Source organism: Hemicordylus capensis, chromosome 1 (assembly GCF_027244095.1).
Source record: "Hemicordylus capensis ecotype Gifberg chromosome 1, rHemCap1.1.pri, whole genome shotgun sequence".
In the NCBI taxonomy this organism is placed as follows: domain Eukaryota; kingdom Metazoa; phylum Chordata; class Lepidosauria; order Squamata; family Cordylidae; genus Hemicordylus; species Hemicordylus capensis.
The window spans coordinates 172199936-172216656 of record NC_069657.1 but is presented as its reverse complement, the minus strand read 5'-3'; the positions used below and the strand labels follow the sequence as shown (position 1 = coordinate 172216656).

Below are 16721 nucleotides of genomic sequence, written 5' to 3'. Positions count from 1 at the left end.
CGGAAACTTTGTTAGCGGGAACACCCACAAGGCAGTTCAGTTTCAGTCGGGTTCGGACTTGGGTACAGTAAGGAGGCTTGAGACCCACTAGGAGTGCCCAAAGTGAGGGTGTGTAAAGACACCATGGCTCTTGCTCGCCAGCTTCTTCTGCTTGGCTTGCCGTGACTCTCTCTCTGGGCAGTGTAGCCGAGAGGATTGAGCTCAGTGGGCCCAATCCCCTCAACTCTACTCACTGCCCAGAAGGAAAACACAGGTGAACAAGTGATGGGGCTGCTGCTGTTCCTAGCACGAGCAGCCACCACCGCCCACTTGGGCTCTCCTTCTGGGTGCTGAGGTGGTGGCAGCCTGAGGCCAGTAAGCCCTCAACTCCCGGCTACGCTGTCCGAACTACATGCTCAAGAGCAAGAGGGGGAAAGTGGCAGCTCAGCTCACACTTCCTTGGCAGTGGGGCAGAGAGGATTGGGCTGGCTGGGGAGGACGAGGGGACCAAGAAGGCACTTTGCGGAGCCCTTTCCTGTTCCTCACTGAAGCTAGAACTGCAACGGGCCACGCCAATATGCGTTTCTGCTGTGCCCCAGTGAGCCACATCCCCTGGCCCCAAAACCACTTTAGGGCACTTTCCCCGCCAAGAGTGACTAGAATTTCCACCTCGTCGTCCTCCTCTCGCAGCAAGGCGGGAGACCATGAGTGGCGTGTCGTGAGCTGCTGCTGCTGCTGCTGCTGCTCCGCGTTCTCTTCACGGTGTGTGGAGAAAGCTCCCTCCTCCTTCTCCCAGGGATCTCTCAGTGCCTGAGGAAACCACGCAGCGGACTTGTTCAGGCAGCTTGCACGCCAGGGCTTTCGGCGTCCTTTCTGCCTGCCAGCCAGCCAGCCATGACCAGTGTGAAACTCGCCCCCGAGCGCCGCCTGACTGAGGTTGAGTGAGCGCTGGAGGCTTTGCTTGGGGGCTTGGTTCTCTTGTCTGCCCGCTGGCTGGCTGGCGCGCGTGCCTTTCTCTCGCTCTCTCTGGGTGTGCGCGCGTGTATCTGCCAGTTCCTTGAAGCAAAAGGAGAAGACGGCGAAGAAGCGCAGTGGTATGTCCCTGTACTCAGTCCTGCCCCCCAAAGTGGAGATGAACAAGATCCAAGGAAGGGAAACCATCTCTTAGACTCCAAGCCAGGATGGTGCACCTGCAGCAGCCCCTGCCTCTGGTTGTGGTGGTGCAGAGCTTCCTCCCGCTTGTAAGTCTGCTTTGCCTAGTGGTGTGACTTCTTTTGTGCGGCTTGCACACTCTCGACAGCCTCGGCGAGTCATTCGCTTCTCTTGGTTCTGGGCACAAACAAGCCAGGGGCTTGCTTTTTCTTTCTTTCTCTTAAACCATTCTATTCCTTTGCAGGCTGTATAGGGGAAGGCTTCGAAACGCCCTGCAAGTTTGCAGTTATCCAGTTTAGTACGAGGTGCAGGCTTTGGGGTTGGTGTTTTGGTTTGGGCGCTTCCCGATCTCCCTTCCGCCTTGTGGCAGTCCATCTCAGCTGTGCAAGGGAATGGAGCACACATGCCTCTTCATCAAGCGTTCAGTGCTAGGCGGTGGCAAGAGCTCGTCTTCCGTTTGCAAAGGAGGGTGTGCGAGTTGGCATTTAATTCTTTCGCTTGGCCTTGGAAAATGCGTGGAAACTTTTGAACCGCCAAAAAGGCGACAAACTCAACCCACATTATATTCCCTTTAAACGGCTGTCAAATCAATGGGGACACGCAGTAACAATTAGCCGTTTGTTTTTTGGAAGTATATTGAGGGAAAATAATGCATAATACACAACATCCTAAACAGTCCAATAAATCAAGGCTGGCATGTTAGCTAACAGGATCGTCTCTTTTTCTTTTTTAGTTTTAATTGGGATCCCAGAAAGGCCTGTGTCCAAAATGCTGGATATTTTGAGCAGTGAGTGGACTGTGGTTTAGAATCTTGAGTTATGTGTTGGTCTAACTATGCTAATAAGTTCTTGGAAAACGGTGGATAACAAGGACTAGGTTTTATAATATGGCATATTTTATATCATAACCTTTCTTGGGGAAAGTTAACTGCACTGTAGCTTGTTAAAATTCCAAGAATTTTATTTTTTTATTTTTCAGGCAATACTGCATCTGTTATGTAGCCTATGCTTCTGCTGAAATAAGAATCTGGTGATATTAAAACAAATGTGGCAAACTATGAGAGGTACTTTTTGCAGCAGGCTTATATAGTTGATCTCCAATTTAGCGCTAGGCAGTTTGGATTTTTGATGTGTATCTCCTTGGCTTAAACAGTAAACTGTTTAATTATTTGTCCTTTGTCCAGTCTGTTCTTATGCATGTTTACTTTGAAGTAAATTTCACTGTTTTCTATGAGATTTACTTCCAAGTAAGTATGCATAGATTTGCAGACTCCATTTGTTTGCTTTTTGTAATTTCAGAATTGATGCATATCTCTTATAGGTGATGCAAAATTATTGCTATGTATTTGCATTGGTGGTGGTTTTGAGAGCATTTAAGGTAGGGCTAGTTATTTGCAGCCCAATACTAAATGTGTTTACTTTCCTGAAGTATCTCTTGTATGTTTAATGGGACTTGCTTACTTAACAAGTAAGTTTAGGCTTACAGCCCGGAGCAAGTGACAAAATCTAGTTGGCTGAAAGATATGGAGAACAGTGCTATAAGCAGCTGTATGCGGAATGCCACTGTAACAAACGCCAGTGAAGAAATAAATAGTTGCCTTGTTATTGGAACACGAAATATTTGGTATAGGGAGAAAGAAGCAAATGAGTACAAGTTATATTGCAGTTGTATTTCAGTGTGCTCCTTTTCAGGAAAATGCTGTCTGCTTTTACACAAAGTTTCATAAATGTTGACTGCTTTTACACAAGTTTCATTTTTTTTTTTACCCTTATGGTTGCCTTATAGCTGAGTGTGTGTGTGTGTGTGTGTGTGTGTGTGTGTGTGTGACTAGAGTCAATAAGGGAATGTGTAATAAACTTTGAAGGGATTAGACAGCCTCCTTAAGAGCTGGATTCTAATATTACAGCATGAGTTGATTGATTAGTTTTTGAGGAAGCTTATGTCAAATTCTAATCCGTTTTTGGATTGTGCTTGTCTTGTAATGTTGTGGGGCTTTTTTTCTTCTTCAGCACTTTATCATAGCAATGAAGTACTGAGCTGCAGCTCTGCGATAAGGCGCACATTTTCTTTCACACTGCTTTCCTTTTTTGGACAATAAAAGGCTGTTTACATTCTTAGAACAGAGTTTCCAGCTAAACACCACACAGGGGTTAGGGATGTGAATGGAAAGCAGTAAATGGATTACAGAGTTGCTGAAAAGGAAAGAGCTAAATTGAAATCTCCCTCCTTTTAATTTCAACCAGATATCAAAGGGACTGATTAAAACTTCTGACAGACCTTGGTTTTGTTCCACATTTTATTGGACAATGTGTGAACCTCTTTGCTGTAGCTTACAACAGTTGCTTAGTGCGAGTGCTGATCACTTTGAAGGCTCAAAAGGTGTTTTCTTTGGAAAAAAACACATACAGGGCAGTACCTGTACTCAGCTGATACAGCACAAAACAATTCATTGGGGAGTAGATCCATTTTCTCTACTTCTAGCTGTTTATATCTCAGACAGTTGCATTCTGAAAAACTTTTATCCTTAACTGCGTAGTCCTAAAGTAATGCTTTTTTAAAATGTTTGTATCTTAAGTGCATGTAGTTATGCTAATATAGGGTGACAAAAGTGTGCTCAACATTTGTTGCTATATTGTGCCTATTAGGCCACTGTTGCCTAGAATTGGGACATAATTAATTTGAGAATAAGAAATACAGTTTTTGATAGTGATATTGATGATGATACCTGCATAGCATATATACTGTATGGCGATTCTATTTACTATTTAGTTTTGGGCCAGCCTTTTCAGTGAATAATGCCTTCCAGGTGTATAATTAATAGTCAGGATGATATTGGCAATATTCGGAAATATCTGGTTTGAATATTGAAAATATTACATTCATGACAACATATCTACTGAGGAGAAAACATTTTTTTAAAAATTGAGTGACTGTTTTTGTTTAATTTGATGAAAGCCTGTACAAACTAAATATTCACAATTTGGAACTATTATCTTCTGGCCACAAGAACAAAATTGGTATTTTTGTATTCAGTATGCTGTTACATTCAAGATTCCTGTTTCATTTTTGTATTTAGTTATATCAATTTGCTATAGACATTTGCATTTCTTTTATACGTGTTGGATTTAGGGAAAGGAAGTTTTAGAAAATTATTCTACTAGTGGTAAGCTAAAAGAGTGTTCCTTTTATTTTAAACAAGTGTACGTGTATCTGTTGTTGAAATCAGCTTAAGGCAACTTATAAAATGTTCTTTGTATGCTATCCTGCCATAGAAGTTAATTATATTCACCTTTACTAATTCATTTCTGTCCAGATTTTCTTTCCTGTAAACACACAGAGGTTGTTGCACACACAGAGGTAGACAATGAAAGGCAGACAATGCCTCATTAAAAATAAAACTGCACACCCGGCATTCTTTTTGCAAACTAGATAGCCACTAGCCATAGATAAGTAAATTCACTATAATTTACTATTTGCTTCATATTATGCTAGTAGTCAATATATGTCCAAACAGTAATGTTGTGTCTGGTTAATAATCATCTGACTAGTTACTGGATAAATAAAGTAGCGGTGGGGAGGCTTTGTCATTCTTAAGACAAGTGGCTACTATTGCTTTAATTCTAACATTAATGGCCTTTCAACTGTTCTGTTGTTACAAATTATTCAATGCCATATTAAAAAGTAGGTTAGAGGAGTAATGGAATCATCAACACAGCAGTGGCAAAGCGCTTTTGTAAAAGGATTCTGTGGCCCATCCTTCAGACACTGCTATTATCCCTATCTACATTTAAAGTTTTCTTTCAAACATATCCTGGTATATTATTTTCTCTGATATTTATTCTAATTTTCCTGAGCTATGCTGTTCAGAAATAAAAAAATAAAATTAACCAAAAGATGAGAAAATGCATGGTTAGCAGTAACTCTTAAAGTAACAGGTTCCAAATTTACAAAAATATCAAGCATTTAAATATAAATTGCCTGACTGCTGTCAAACCTTAGCTGCAATGCCTTTATTTGTCATATTAAAATTTTTACATCCATATAAGAAAAGAATGATAGCTCGGTATTAGTTTGACAGCAAAGTTCTTGGTCTATGAACCTTTTCTGCAAACACTGCATTAAGCTTTGCATAAGTGTATGCAAAAGAATCCAAAAAGCACTTGATGATGTCTGAAGTTAATGGAAGTACTGATATACCTGTCTCTAACTTGGCATTGCTATTTGGTTAAAGTCTTACCTATGTTATGAAAGAAAAAGAGGGTTCAGATAGCAAAGTCTGTATTATTCGGGTGATTTTTTAAAAAATTCAGTCGTGTCTGGAGATAAGTGTAAAGCTCTGTACCTTAATAAATTGAGTTTGTCATGTGTTGTTGTCATTTATACTCACCTTGGTATTCTAAGACAAAAACTATCTGTGTTCTAGCCTTAACATTTTCTACTGATGTAGCCATCTTACTTTTTTAACTAAATAGAATTGTGGTTTCCCCACCACCACTGCCCAATGTAGACTTCTCTATCACTTAGGTGCTTCATATACAAGCAAAACTTCAATAATTCTTAAGGGAGCAACGTGTATCTTATGTATAAGAGATTATCTGTATATAATCTATCTTCTCCATAATATTGGCCAAGGTTGGTCAAGAGAAACAGAACATATTTCTCTAGATAGCCTTAAATATGTGCTAAATTGTTTCAGAATGTAAAGTAACTTTTGAAAGATATTTCAAAGTAGTGCTGAAAATGGGTTTGGCCAGACTTCCCTATACAAATTCACAGTGTTGCTGCTGCCCCCTGCGCCACTCTGTCTTCTTTTCAGTTCCGTGCTCCACAGTCACATTGCTCCTCCCCCATGCTTCACTTTTCATTCACAAGCTCCCCTTCCTAGTGTTCTCAGATGACAGGAAGCGATACAGCACGGGCAGCAGCCATGAGCACTGAGCCCTTCTGCACTGTTTCCACAGCACAGTGCGAGTGGTGGCTGTTCTCTGTCTTGTACTCAACCTCCACAAGGTTTAAACAATCAGGCTCCTTTTTGGACATTACACACAGGTCTTTCTTTCTTTCTCAGTCAGTCTGGAGAAAGGAAAGAGAAGAACATTCTCCTGTTAAACAGGGCTTTTGTTCTGGAGACTGCACCCAGGGCTATCTTTGTGTCTCATCTAATCTTTTTTTAAAATTTATTTATTTAACATATTTTTATACCACCCAAAACTTGCGTCTCTGGGTGGTTTACAACAAAATAAAAACAGAAGAAGTAAAACATTAGTTAAAACAAAAACAAAAAGTTTAAAACATTACAACAATTTAAATTTTTTTTTACAATATTTTAAAACAGCATTAAAACCATTAAAATAATTAATTAAAAGCTTTAAGATCCCATATAACCTTTGAAGGCTGAAAGGGGAGAACTAGAGATTCTAGTCTCTATTATAGAGACTCTCCAGTCTAGAGTTAGGTATTTGGTTAAAATAATGGTCAATTATTTAAAGTGTTAATGTATTAAAACCACAAGGAGAAAGTTGACTACTAATTACAAAAAAATGAAGTTCATTAACTTGATATGAAGCAGTGGAATTAAATTCTAAATAGGTAATAACATACTATACTATTATTAACAATGAATTATGTTTGGAGGGTGGGAAACAAGGATTTGCCTTTGCCATTCCTATCAGTTTAATGCGGTGATGCAATAAAAAGGGTAGTCTACAATTATGACAAATATTTGGCAGTATATTGCCACAGTCAAATAATAGGTAAATCAGCTGACTGGTATCCTAACCGTATTAGGACTTGCCAGCTATCCAGAGGGGCCATTCTGATTCACTATAGACTTCTAAATGATTGGATCATTTATAGTCCTGGTTATGGTTAGCAATGTGGAAATAGCTGTAGCAAAAACATTCATTTATTTTGTTATTGTGGGATCACCCTCTGTTTGAAGGAGGACACAGTGTGAAATTTTTAACGTGTATAAAAATGTACACACTTGCCAATCTGCATCACCCATATAAAGTGATGCTAGAATGATAGTGTAATATCTCTTAGCATTGTGGTTCCTGATGCACCTTTTTCAGGCACTATTTTGTCCCCTAATCTGTGATCATACTTTTCTTTCATCTATCTAAAAGAAAGAGATAAATTTAGGCCAGAGATGAAATCTAGAATCAATTCAAAGCAAAGAGAGACACACAGTGGAGAATTTTGTGCAGGTGGGTTAGCAGTGGATACAACTTATTTGGTCTTAAGTTGCTACTATAGTGATGTGTCTCTTGCACATTTTCTTTTTTTTACCATTTTAAAGCATGCTCCTAGGAAACATTGAAACTATCCAAAGACTCATGAAACTTGTTTCATGTGTCCAAGTGAACTTTGGTCTTTGGCATGGCCGTTCTTCATGCCACTGCTGAAATGAAGGGGATATTCAAAAGTAGTTTTGGATATGACAAAGTGGTCTTTGGCAATCCCTTGTGCATGCCTAAAGTAGCATTTTCAATTCCACCAATAAGAATTTCCACTGCATGCATCTAGCCAGTACACACACATTAATTTCTCTCTCCTTGCCATCCTCTTAACAATGCCTACCTAAATTCCATGAAAAAAGCTCAGGAGCAGGGCATAGTAGAAATAGCTATCTTGTATATTTGACTTTAGCATCAAGTTATTTGAATTATACTGTACTGTTCTTGAAAATGGAAATTCTAGTTTTGGCTGTTGTGCCAAATAGCCAAATGTGGTAGATATGGCCTCCATGACCTTGTCTAATCCCCTTTTGAAGCCACGTAAGCTAGTGCAGGCCTTGACTCTCATATATGAGAGAAATCTCATTCATATATCACACACACGAGAAAAATTTAGGATCCAGACAATGAACACTTGACAAGATTAATGGATTTAGTGACAGATACTGGGGAATGAGACAAATAGGCTACAAGGAACATATTTTGGACAGAAAAAGTGCTTCCTGAGACAAAAAAAATTACTGTTCCTGAATATCATAGCTCTGCCTCTGAATAGCCCCATGGTTAAATTTCTAGGCACCATGATTCCCTGACACCTGGGAAATGTCAAGCCCTTAGCTAGTGGGCAAGCATTATTGCAACATGTGATAGATGAAACAATGAGTAAGACAAAATGAGTTTTGTCTTACCTTTATTGCATGAATGAATACTTAGGCAGTCAGTTTCACTGGATGACCTTAAGATTTAGTAAGATAATATTTTCATCTCTTCATTCCCTCCACATTGTTTTTCAAACTTCTAGAAAGTCCCCCCCGCACCAGACTAAAATGACTCAGAGGTCATTCACACAATCAAAAACTATGTTTTACTGGGGTCTGGGAGCTTTGTGTGCTGTCAATTTCTGGTTGCGTGGAAGCAAGGTATAAAAAGAACCTGAGTTGCCTTTCCTCCTACCTTGCTTCCATACAATCACTTCTACCCAGGTTTTCCTCTAAACTTGCTTCCACATAACCGAAAATTGAGAGCATGCACTGCTCCCAAGCCCAGGTAGGACACAGTTTTTGATTGTGTGAATGACCTCTGAATCTCTTTACGTTTTCTTTGTAGCAAAATCTAGCAGCATAGAAGTTTCATTCGTCTAATAATTTGAACTTAATTTTAAACCAGTTTTAGTTGGCCTCTGCTGTACTTTCTTCAGCTTTATGATATCCTTCATGAGATGAAATGGCTAGAAGTGCACACGCTATTCCACATATGGAAAACAGTTATGTAACGGCATTATAATATTTACAATTTTTGCTTCCAATCCCTTTCCTAACAATTAGTTACTAACAGTAAATTTTCTATTTTTTTTTAATACCACAACACACTGAGTTGATGTCAGTGATATTTTCACTATAATCCTGAGTTATCTGTTGTCAGAATGTTTGTGAAGTTATGATATATTTTGTTGTAATAGCCTTTTCTTTGCATTTATGTTAAATCTCATCTCCTTATCAAATCACCTAGTTTGGCAACTGCCGTTGTAAGCTTTCTCAGCTAACCAAGTGGTTACAAATAACGTGTACTGTGATAAATGATCTCTTGGTAAATAGTCACTTGGGTCTGCCTTTATATCAGACAGTAGATAGCATTCTTTCTGTTGAGCCTGCACAGAATTTGAGGCATAGGCTAAGCTGCAGTGAAGAATAATAGGGAGCCAGAGGAAACATGAAATTGGGGGTAAAGGATACATGCACTGTCTGGGATACATGCTGCTTGCTACAATAGGGCATGCCAGAAGAGCAGCTTTCCATAATTCTGGTTGCACAATTTAGCATTAAACTGAAGCAGCATCTGATAAAAGAAGTCAAAATTCCATACAGTTTTGCTCATCTTTCCCCATTTGGACTGTGCCATGAGAGCTGGCCCATCTGAAGTCCTTGTCTATGGTTTATGCTAGAGAGAATCAGCATGGATAGTATATGCTGTCAACACACAGACAAAATATCAGTTCAGGCGTGTCATTTATTTTTCTCACGTAGAGATACATTTCATGATGGTGAAACCATATGCATAGTTACTTGTGAACAGTGGCATGTATGAATTCATTCAGCTTCCTGGCCTGTATGCTCAGTTTACAAGCGACAGCACATAATGATGTATGCATTTCTTCTCTATGAAGCAAGCATTAGACTGTTCTTCAAGGGTGCACTGCCTTAGGAACCTCTACTATGGACGCTTTGTGGGCATCTTTAGATCCATCATATAATTGTGGATTTGTAGAGAGGATAATCCAGTGGATTTTATACTTGGCTAGGAAATGTGCATTTCTTTGGTATGTGCTTCAGTCTTACATGAGTGCCCACTCCTTAAAGATTTTAGGGAAGTTGCAGCCTATAAACTGCTATTGAATGTGAGCAGGGAGTAAAATTTGCTACCAAACACTTTCTTCCCACACTAATTCTTCAGTTTTGATTATTGATGGTGATGGGGAGGCAATATAAGGTTCTGCGAGTGCCCATATAATATTTGTGAAAAAGCAGTACTGATACGTTAAATCTACATTCTTATAAATGTTAACGTCATTTTAAATGAAGGTGATTTACTTCTTAATTTCTTGATGGTGCAACAAAGTGGATGTGCTAAATTGTATGTATGTTACAGGCTTGCTATGTTAGTATGGGTTTGATGGATTGAGTTGTCTACTCCAATTCAGCCGAGGAACCAGATTTTTAATTGGAGTTAATAAAGCTGATAACTGTGAAGGAGACCTCTATTTTAAAGGCTCATGCATTTTTAAAAACTGTTGTAACTAGTGGAGACCATAATCTCTTTTTACAGAAGTGTTATCATGAACTCTCTCGTGCTATACCTGCTTTAAAGTAAAGTGTGCCGTCAGTCAATTTCGACTCCTGGTGTCCACAGAGCCCTGTGGTTTTCTTTGGTAGAATACAGGAGGGGTTTACTATTGCTTCCTCTTGCACAGTATGTGATGAAGCCTTTCAGCATCTTCCCATATCACTGCTGCCTGATATAGGTGTTTCCCATAGTCTAGGACTTCCCGTAGTCTGGGAAACATAACAGCAGGGATTCGAACCGGCAACCTTCTGCTTGTTAGTCAAGCATTTCCCCACTGCGCCACTTAAGGTGGTATATACATACCTGCTTTAAGTTGTCCACAAATCACAATTTAAAGTTAGCTGTAGCTTTTAATTTCTAGTGCCAAATTTAACAAGACCTTAGGGATGCATAGATATGTGAAATGTTTTGATATTATATATAACTTCTATGGAAAAACATACAGTGACAGAGAGAAAAATATATGAATGTGTTTAGCATGAACCTCTGATGCTGGCTAGAATTCCACTTATGGACTTAACCATTCATAATTCTCTTCAAGGGTATCGGCAAAGATTGTTGAAGGTAGCCCAGAATTGTGTACAACAAAAGATAAATGAAATGCAACGCATATATCTTAATTAGCATATCTGCATTATTCTTTTCCCTTCAAAAGAGGCTACAACTTTACAGGCCTTTATAGTCTGTGCTTGAGCATAGCTTATAGTGTAGACAGGACGAGAGCTTTTTATACTTGCTTGGAAGCCATTTTTATTAATTAATTGTGGGTGGAGATTTTCATATCTGGATTAGAGGATAATCCCTGATTTTTATAGCTTTCTCATATTGGACTGGTAATGGACTTCTTTATATTAGGTGGAATTGTGTACGTTATGTGATAAGGTTAGAAAATCATGGTTGCCATCAAAACCATTATTCAAAACTGAGCATTATTCAATTCAAAATAATGCTCATTTTACTTCAAGGACTCCTGAATGGTAGTCCCTGAATAAAAAGGACTAATGCTGTCTTTAACAGCATTAACAGAACAGTATGTATTGTTTTATTTGTTGCAGTTTTATACCACCTTTCTGCCTTGACCAAGGTATTCAAGGCACTTTACAATATTACAAATAAACAAATACGTTCCTTAAGATTTAAACACAGTAATCTTTTCAGGAGCTGGAAACTAGGACAAGAACTGCCTGGTCTGGGTGCCTCCTTTTTTCCTTCCTCTCGGAGAACACAGGTTTTTCAGTACGCCTGCAAAGATGTAGGAAGGGCTGCTCTAACAGTCGTCTCTCTGGGAGCCAATGTTCTGCATTCCCCTGGCCTGGGTGCCTCCTTTCTTGCCTTCCTCGCAGGTCTTTAAGTACCCCTGGGAAGCTGGTGTGGAGGGGATGCCCCAATAATACATATGTGAAGAACATGTAGCCTGTTCTGAAGTTATAAGACTCTAGATCAAGGGTGTAGAACTTTGGCCCTCCAGCTGCTGTTGGTCAACCAATTCCATCATTCCCAGCCACAATTACCAGTAGTCAGGGTTGATGGGAGTTGTAGTCCAGGAAGAGCTGGATGACCAAAGTTGAAACAAAAAAGCTTAGATAGATATAGATATATAAATAAGTAAATAATCTCATTATCTAGGTAATTGGCTTCTTTAAAAAAAATACTTGCACCTCACCTTTCCAGAGGAAAATGCTGAAGGCAGCTTACAATGACAGAATTTAAAACACCAATTAATAGAAATAAATAAATATCTGAAACAGTTGCTGAAAATAATTCCACAGCCCATATTTAGATTGTGATCACTTCAGGGACAGGGAACCATTTTCTCATACTTTTTGCTCTGTAAACCACTCTGAGAACTTTTTTGTTTTGTTAAAAAGGAGTATATACAATTTTTGAAATAAAATTAACCCAAAGGTTTTCCTGAAGCCAAGTCTTGGTCACATGTGGCTACCTCACTCACCAACAGTGAGGTAGCCACATGCACATCTTTGGAAAATGCATTCTGCAATCCAAGCAGCAAGGAAGGCCTGTTTCTCACTCCCACCCACCATATCTCAGATGGTCGGGGGCCCTAACAAGAGGACCTGTGAAGAGAGCTCCTAAGCAGGTTCATATGGGAAGAGGTAGTCCCTAAGAAATCCAGGGCCCAGATGTATCAAACCATTTTATGTTTCTCCATGCATTTTGTGGGAGATCTAATTGCTGTTTATAAATACCAGAGCTTGCTATATCAGTAAATCTTTGTCCTTTTTTCATTTAAAATAAAAGATTGCCTTTTCTCCATAAAATTGCACACATAAAGAACAGCCTTGTGCTATCAAAATTCAGTCTTCAGTGTGCAAGAGTTATTTACTTACTGAAAACCCAAAAATATGCATCTCAAAGACTAGCTAGGATAGCCTAGAGGTGATGCCCACACCTGTGAAATGCTAATCTGAAGTATATGTGTATCTCCAATAAAGTATTCACAATTAGCTAGCATGTATTAGATTTTTCACACTTGGTGTACAATTTCTTGTTAGATCCAAGAACCAATGTCTTGACAGATGGAAATCCTTTTCCAGTCTTGACATTGCCTTGTTTATTCAGGCAGAGGAGTCGCAGCTGACAGAAAATGCTGCCTCCCTCTGAAGCAAAGTACAATTACTATGGGACTGTGATATTCCAAGCCTAACAACTGTGAGTTCAGAAATGAACCCTCTTTGTTGGCACACATCACTAAACTTCTTCAAAACACTTTTAGATTTGTTATGTTTTGGTAATCTTTTTGCTGTGAGCCTTTTCCTCTTAGCAGATGTATATCACAACAGAGTGTGTGTGTGCATGATTTTGTACATGCACATGTTTTTATATATAAAGGATTAGATAGCAAAGTAAGAACAGGATATAGGTACTTGGTTCTCTTCACTGATATAATTCCCACTTGTCTTTAATAAAGATGGGTTACATTGCAATAAGAATTAACTTATTTGTTGAAAAAATATTTCACATGAATGCATTTTTTCTTGAGAAATAGGTGAAATAAATTAAAGCCTTTACTTAAGAGCATCTGGCAGCCTTTGAACCTAGTACATGTAATTACTACTGTTATTAAGAAAAAATAATGTAACACTATGGTTGATTTACTTAGATGTGAGCGGCTTAGCAACTTAATTGGACTATGCAACATACCAGAGCAAACAAAAAATAATTAGCAGATTCGTTTGAGGATAACTAGAAGCACTAAATGTTATGCTTCATTTCACCAAAGGTGTCCAATTTTTGCTATGTGGGCTGACAGTGAAATCTGTCTTTGGCAGTAGTTAGTCCAGGTAAATTCAGAGCATAGGGCTAGAAACTAAAGAGCATGGCAGTGGTAACAATGAAGAGGCAGCATACCAAGCTATGGGTAAAATGGTACAGCGAAATGCCTGGCTACGACTTTATTAATAACAAGTAACTGTATAGCAGTAAAATGCATGGCTTTGTAGAGGTAGTTGACCCTCACATTAAGTGCAAATCCCCTACAGGATTTGCAGACATGAGTTGCTTCCTGGCCGGCTTACCCCTCAAACCTTAATCTGACTGGCTGCAAACTAAGCTGCAGGCCAAACAGTACCAAGGAGGGACAATAGAAAAGCCCAAGGCAAAACTGAGTCACCCAGTTTTAGGGGTGCACACAAAACCAGCCCAATTGGTTCAGTTTGAATTTGAACCAAACTCGAACCAGTGTAGTCTCATTTGGTTTTGGCCTTGCTCAAACCTCCGCCCCCCCATTCAGTTCAAATTCGAACCCAACACGAACAAGTCCTGAAAAGTTCTACATAGGGTATAATGGGGACTCTAACCAGCCCATTATTCCCTATGCAGACCACCTAAGGGCACAAAACTAGGTTGGGTGATAGACACCCATGGGTGCCAACTACCACCCAAACCCCAAAGCAATCGGGCACTTGCGTAATTTTTAATGATTTTAAAAAGATTTTTCAATTTTCATCATTTCCGCCATAAGGAATAATGGGGATTTGAGGTGGCCCCATTTTACCCCTTGGGGGTGTACATGCACTCCAACGTGGGTTTGGGGGTAAGGCACATTGGGCAACAATCCCCCCCCCAAACCCCAAGCTGGTGGGTTATATGGTCGCCCTCCCAATTTTTTTGGTTTCTGGCTTTCTTGACAGTTCTCTCAGTGAATCCCGATGAAGAACTTATATAGCATCCAAGAATCCACTTTGAATTTGGATTCTTGGATGCTATACAAGTTCTTCATTGAGAGAACTGTCAAGCAGGCCAGAAACTAAAAAATTCAGGGGGCAGGGGGATACCTCCCACCAGCTTGAAGTTTGAGGGGAAGTTGTTGCCCAATGTGCTTTACCCCCAAACCTGCTTTGCAGTGCCTGTGCAACCCCCAAGGGGGAAAGATGGGCTGCCCCATTATTCCCTATGGCAGAAATAATGGAAATGGAAAAATCTTTTTAAAAACATTAAATATTGCACGAGTGCCCAATTGCTTTGGGGGTTGGGTGGTAGGCACCCATGCGTGCCTACCACCCAACGTGGTTTTGTGCCCCTAGGATGCTGCAATCCAAGAGACAGTGATTCAAGTAAAGAGACACCAAAGTGCAAACCAAAAAATTACAGAGAGACAGACGTGCACTACACCATGAGACTGACATCATCATGACAACAACTGCAAACCAGGAAAACCAACGGGAAAGGAAACAACACTAAAGACAACAATTAGCCTGTGGCCACACAAACCTAAGAAGATGGCACAAAAGAGCAGATGCAGAGTGAGTTTGCAAGGCCAGGGGCTTGCTTTTACATACTGTAGAAGTTGAATCTTCCTCCTTTGGACCCTCCCTCCTGGGCAATCGAGAGACAGTTCGCCATGACTGGCAAGCATACCAAAGAGCCAGACACATCTGGCCAATCAGGGAAGCAGGAGCTCTGCCAATCGATTAAAGTGACACAAGTGTCACAAAATGGTCACCAGTGCCTAAAATGGAGGCCAGAACCGTCAAATCGAATTTGGTTCGAGCTTGAGCCGGTATTGCCAATTCAATGGCCTGTTTGGTTCGAATTAGAACCATCGAACCAAACCAGTTTTAATTTGAACCTGTTTGCACATTCCTACCCAATTGACGTTTGCCCCAGCTACAAGTGTTTGACCAGAGACTCTTCGCAGTCCCCAGCAAAGCCTTGTCTCAAAAATAGGCCCTGATCCTCTTTAAAGGAAATGCCTTACCCTTTCCCCCATCTAAACAACCTGTCTTTTTTTCTGCCATTTAGCTAACTTCACCAACAAAGTTGTGACAAAGCCAGATTGGAGCCAAACTGAAGACTAAAGCCTCTGTCCTGATGAGGATGAAAATCCAACCACCCTAGGGCCAATCGGGGTAGTGAGCAAAATTCCCTCATAGCTACCTTAAAGGACAATAGGCAAACCCCCGCAAAAGGTTTAGCAAAAGAGAGAGTGGCTTGACTCCACCCAACTTCTGATTGAAGAAGCATAAAATGGCTGCCCATTAAATACCAATTTTCCCCACCTCCCATGAAATCTCACAAAAGAACAGCATGGGCAGCTGGTAACAACTAAGATAACACATTACCTCTGCATGCCTAATTGCAAATATTCCTCTTGCTTGTATTCATTTCAAGATTTGTAGATCGCTGGCTTGGATATTAAGTGAAAAGAAAGAATTAACAGTATTTTTAATCCCCTTTGTGACTGGGAACATTTTGGAGGTAGCAAAGAGTGACTTCCTGCGTAAGGAGACACATGTGCTGCTTTACTCTGGAGTGCAGCAAATGTATGCACTTGGGACAAGTCTATCAATCCCAAGTAGTCTGAGGACTATAGGCCACCTCAAACCTCAGAGACAAGATCTCTCTGAATACCAGTTGAAGGGGAGCAACAGCAGAAGAGAAGGCATGCCCTAAGCTCTTGCCTCTGGGCTTCCCAGAGGCATCTAGTGGGCTACTGTGTGAAACAGGATACTGGACTGGATAGGCCTTTGGCCTGATCCAGCAGAGCTGTTCTTATGTCCTTATGTCTTCTTGAGTTCCTTTGCTGCATATGTGCTTTGTAAGTCAGGGGGGGCTATTCCCACGATCAGGCAAAATTGGGCTAGGGGAGCCTAGCCTGATTTTTCCTGATTGTGGGAGCCAACAGGCTGGTCTCACCAAAGCAGGTAACCCGCTAGAGTTACCCTCCCCTAAGCCCAGGTTAGCGGAGTGAGCACTTCGCTAACCCAGGCTTTCGGATCGTGTTTTGCACCACGGCAACTCATGAGTAGGCCCCTGACTGGGAGGCTGAAA

At 40.3% G+C, this 16721-nt stretch overlaps 1 protein-coding gene across 1 annotated transcript in view; it reads left to right on the top strand.

Moving 5' to 3' along the window:
• The first annotated feature begins 947 nt into the window (after positions 1–947).
• The window catches only part of NXPH2 (neurexophilin 2), a 45975-nt gene continuing 30201 nt past the window's right edge, over positions 948–16721 (top strand). Inside the window, exon 1 of the mRNA XM_053287305.1 lies at positions 948–1220. Within this exon, the coding sequence (XP_053143280.1) occupies positions 1161–1220 (60 nt within the window). The 5' untranslated portion in view covers positions 948–1160. The remainder of the gene's footprint in view (positions 1221–16721) is intronic.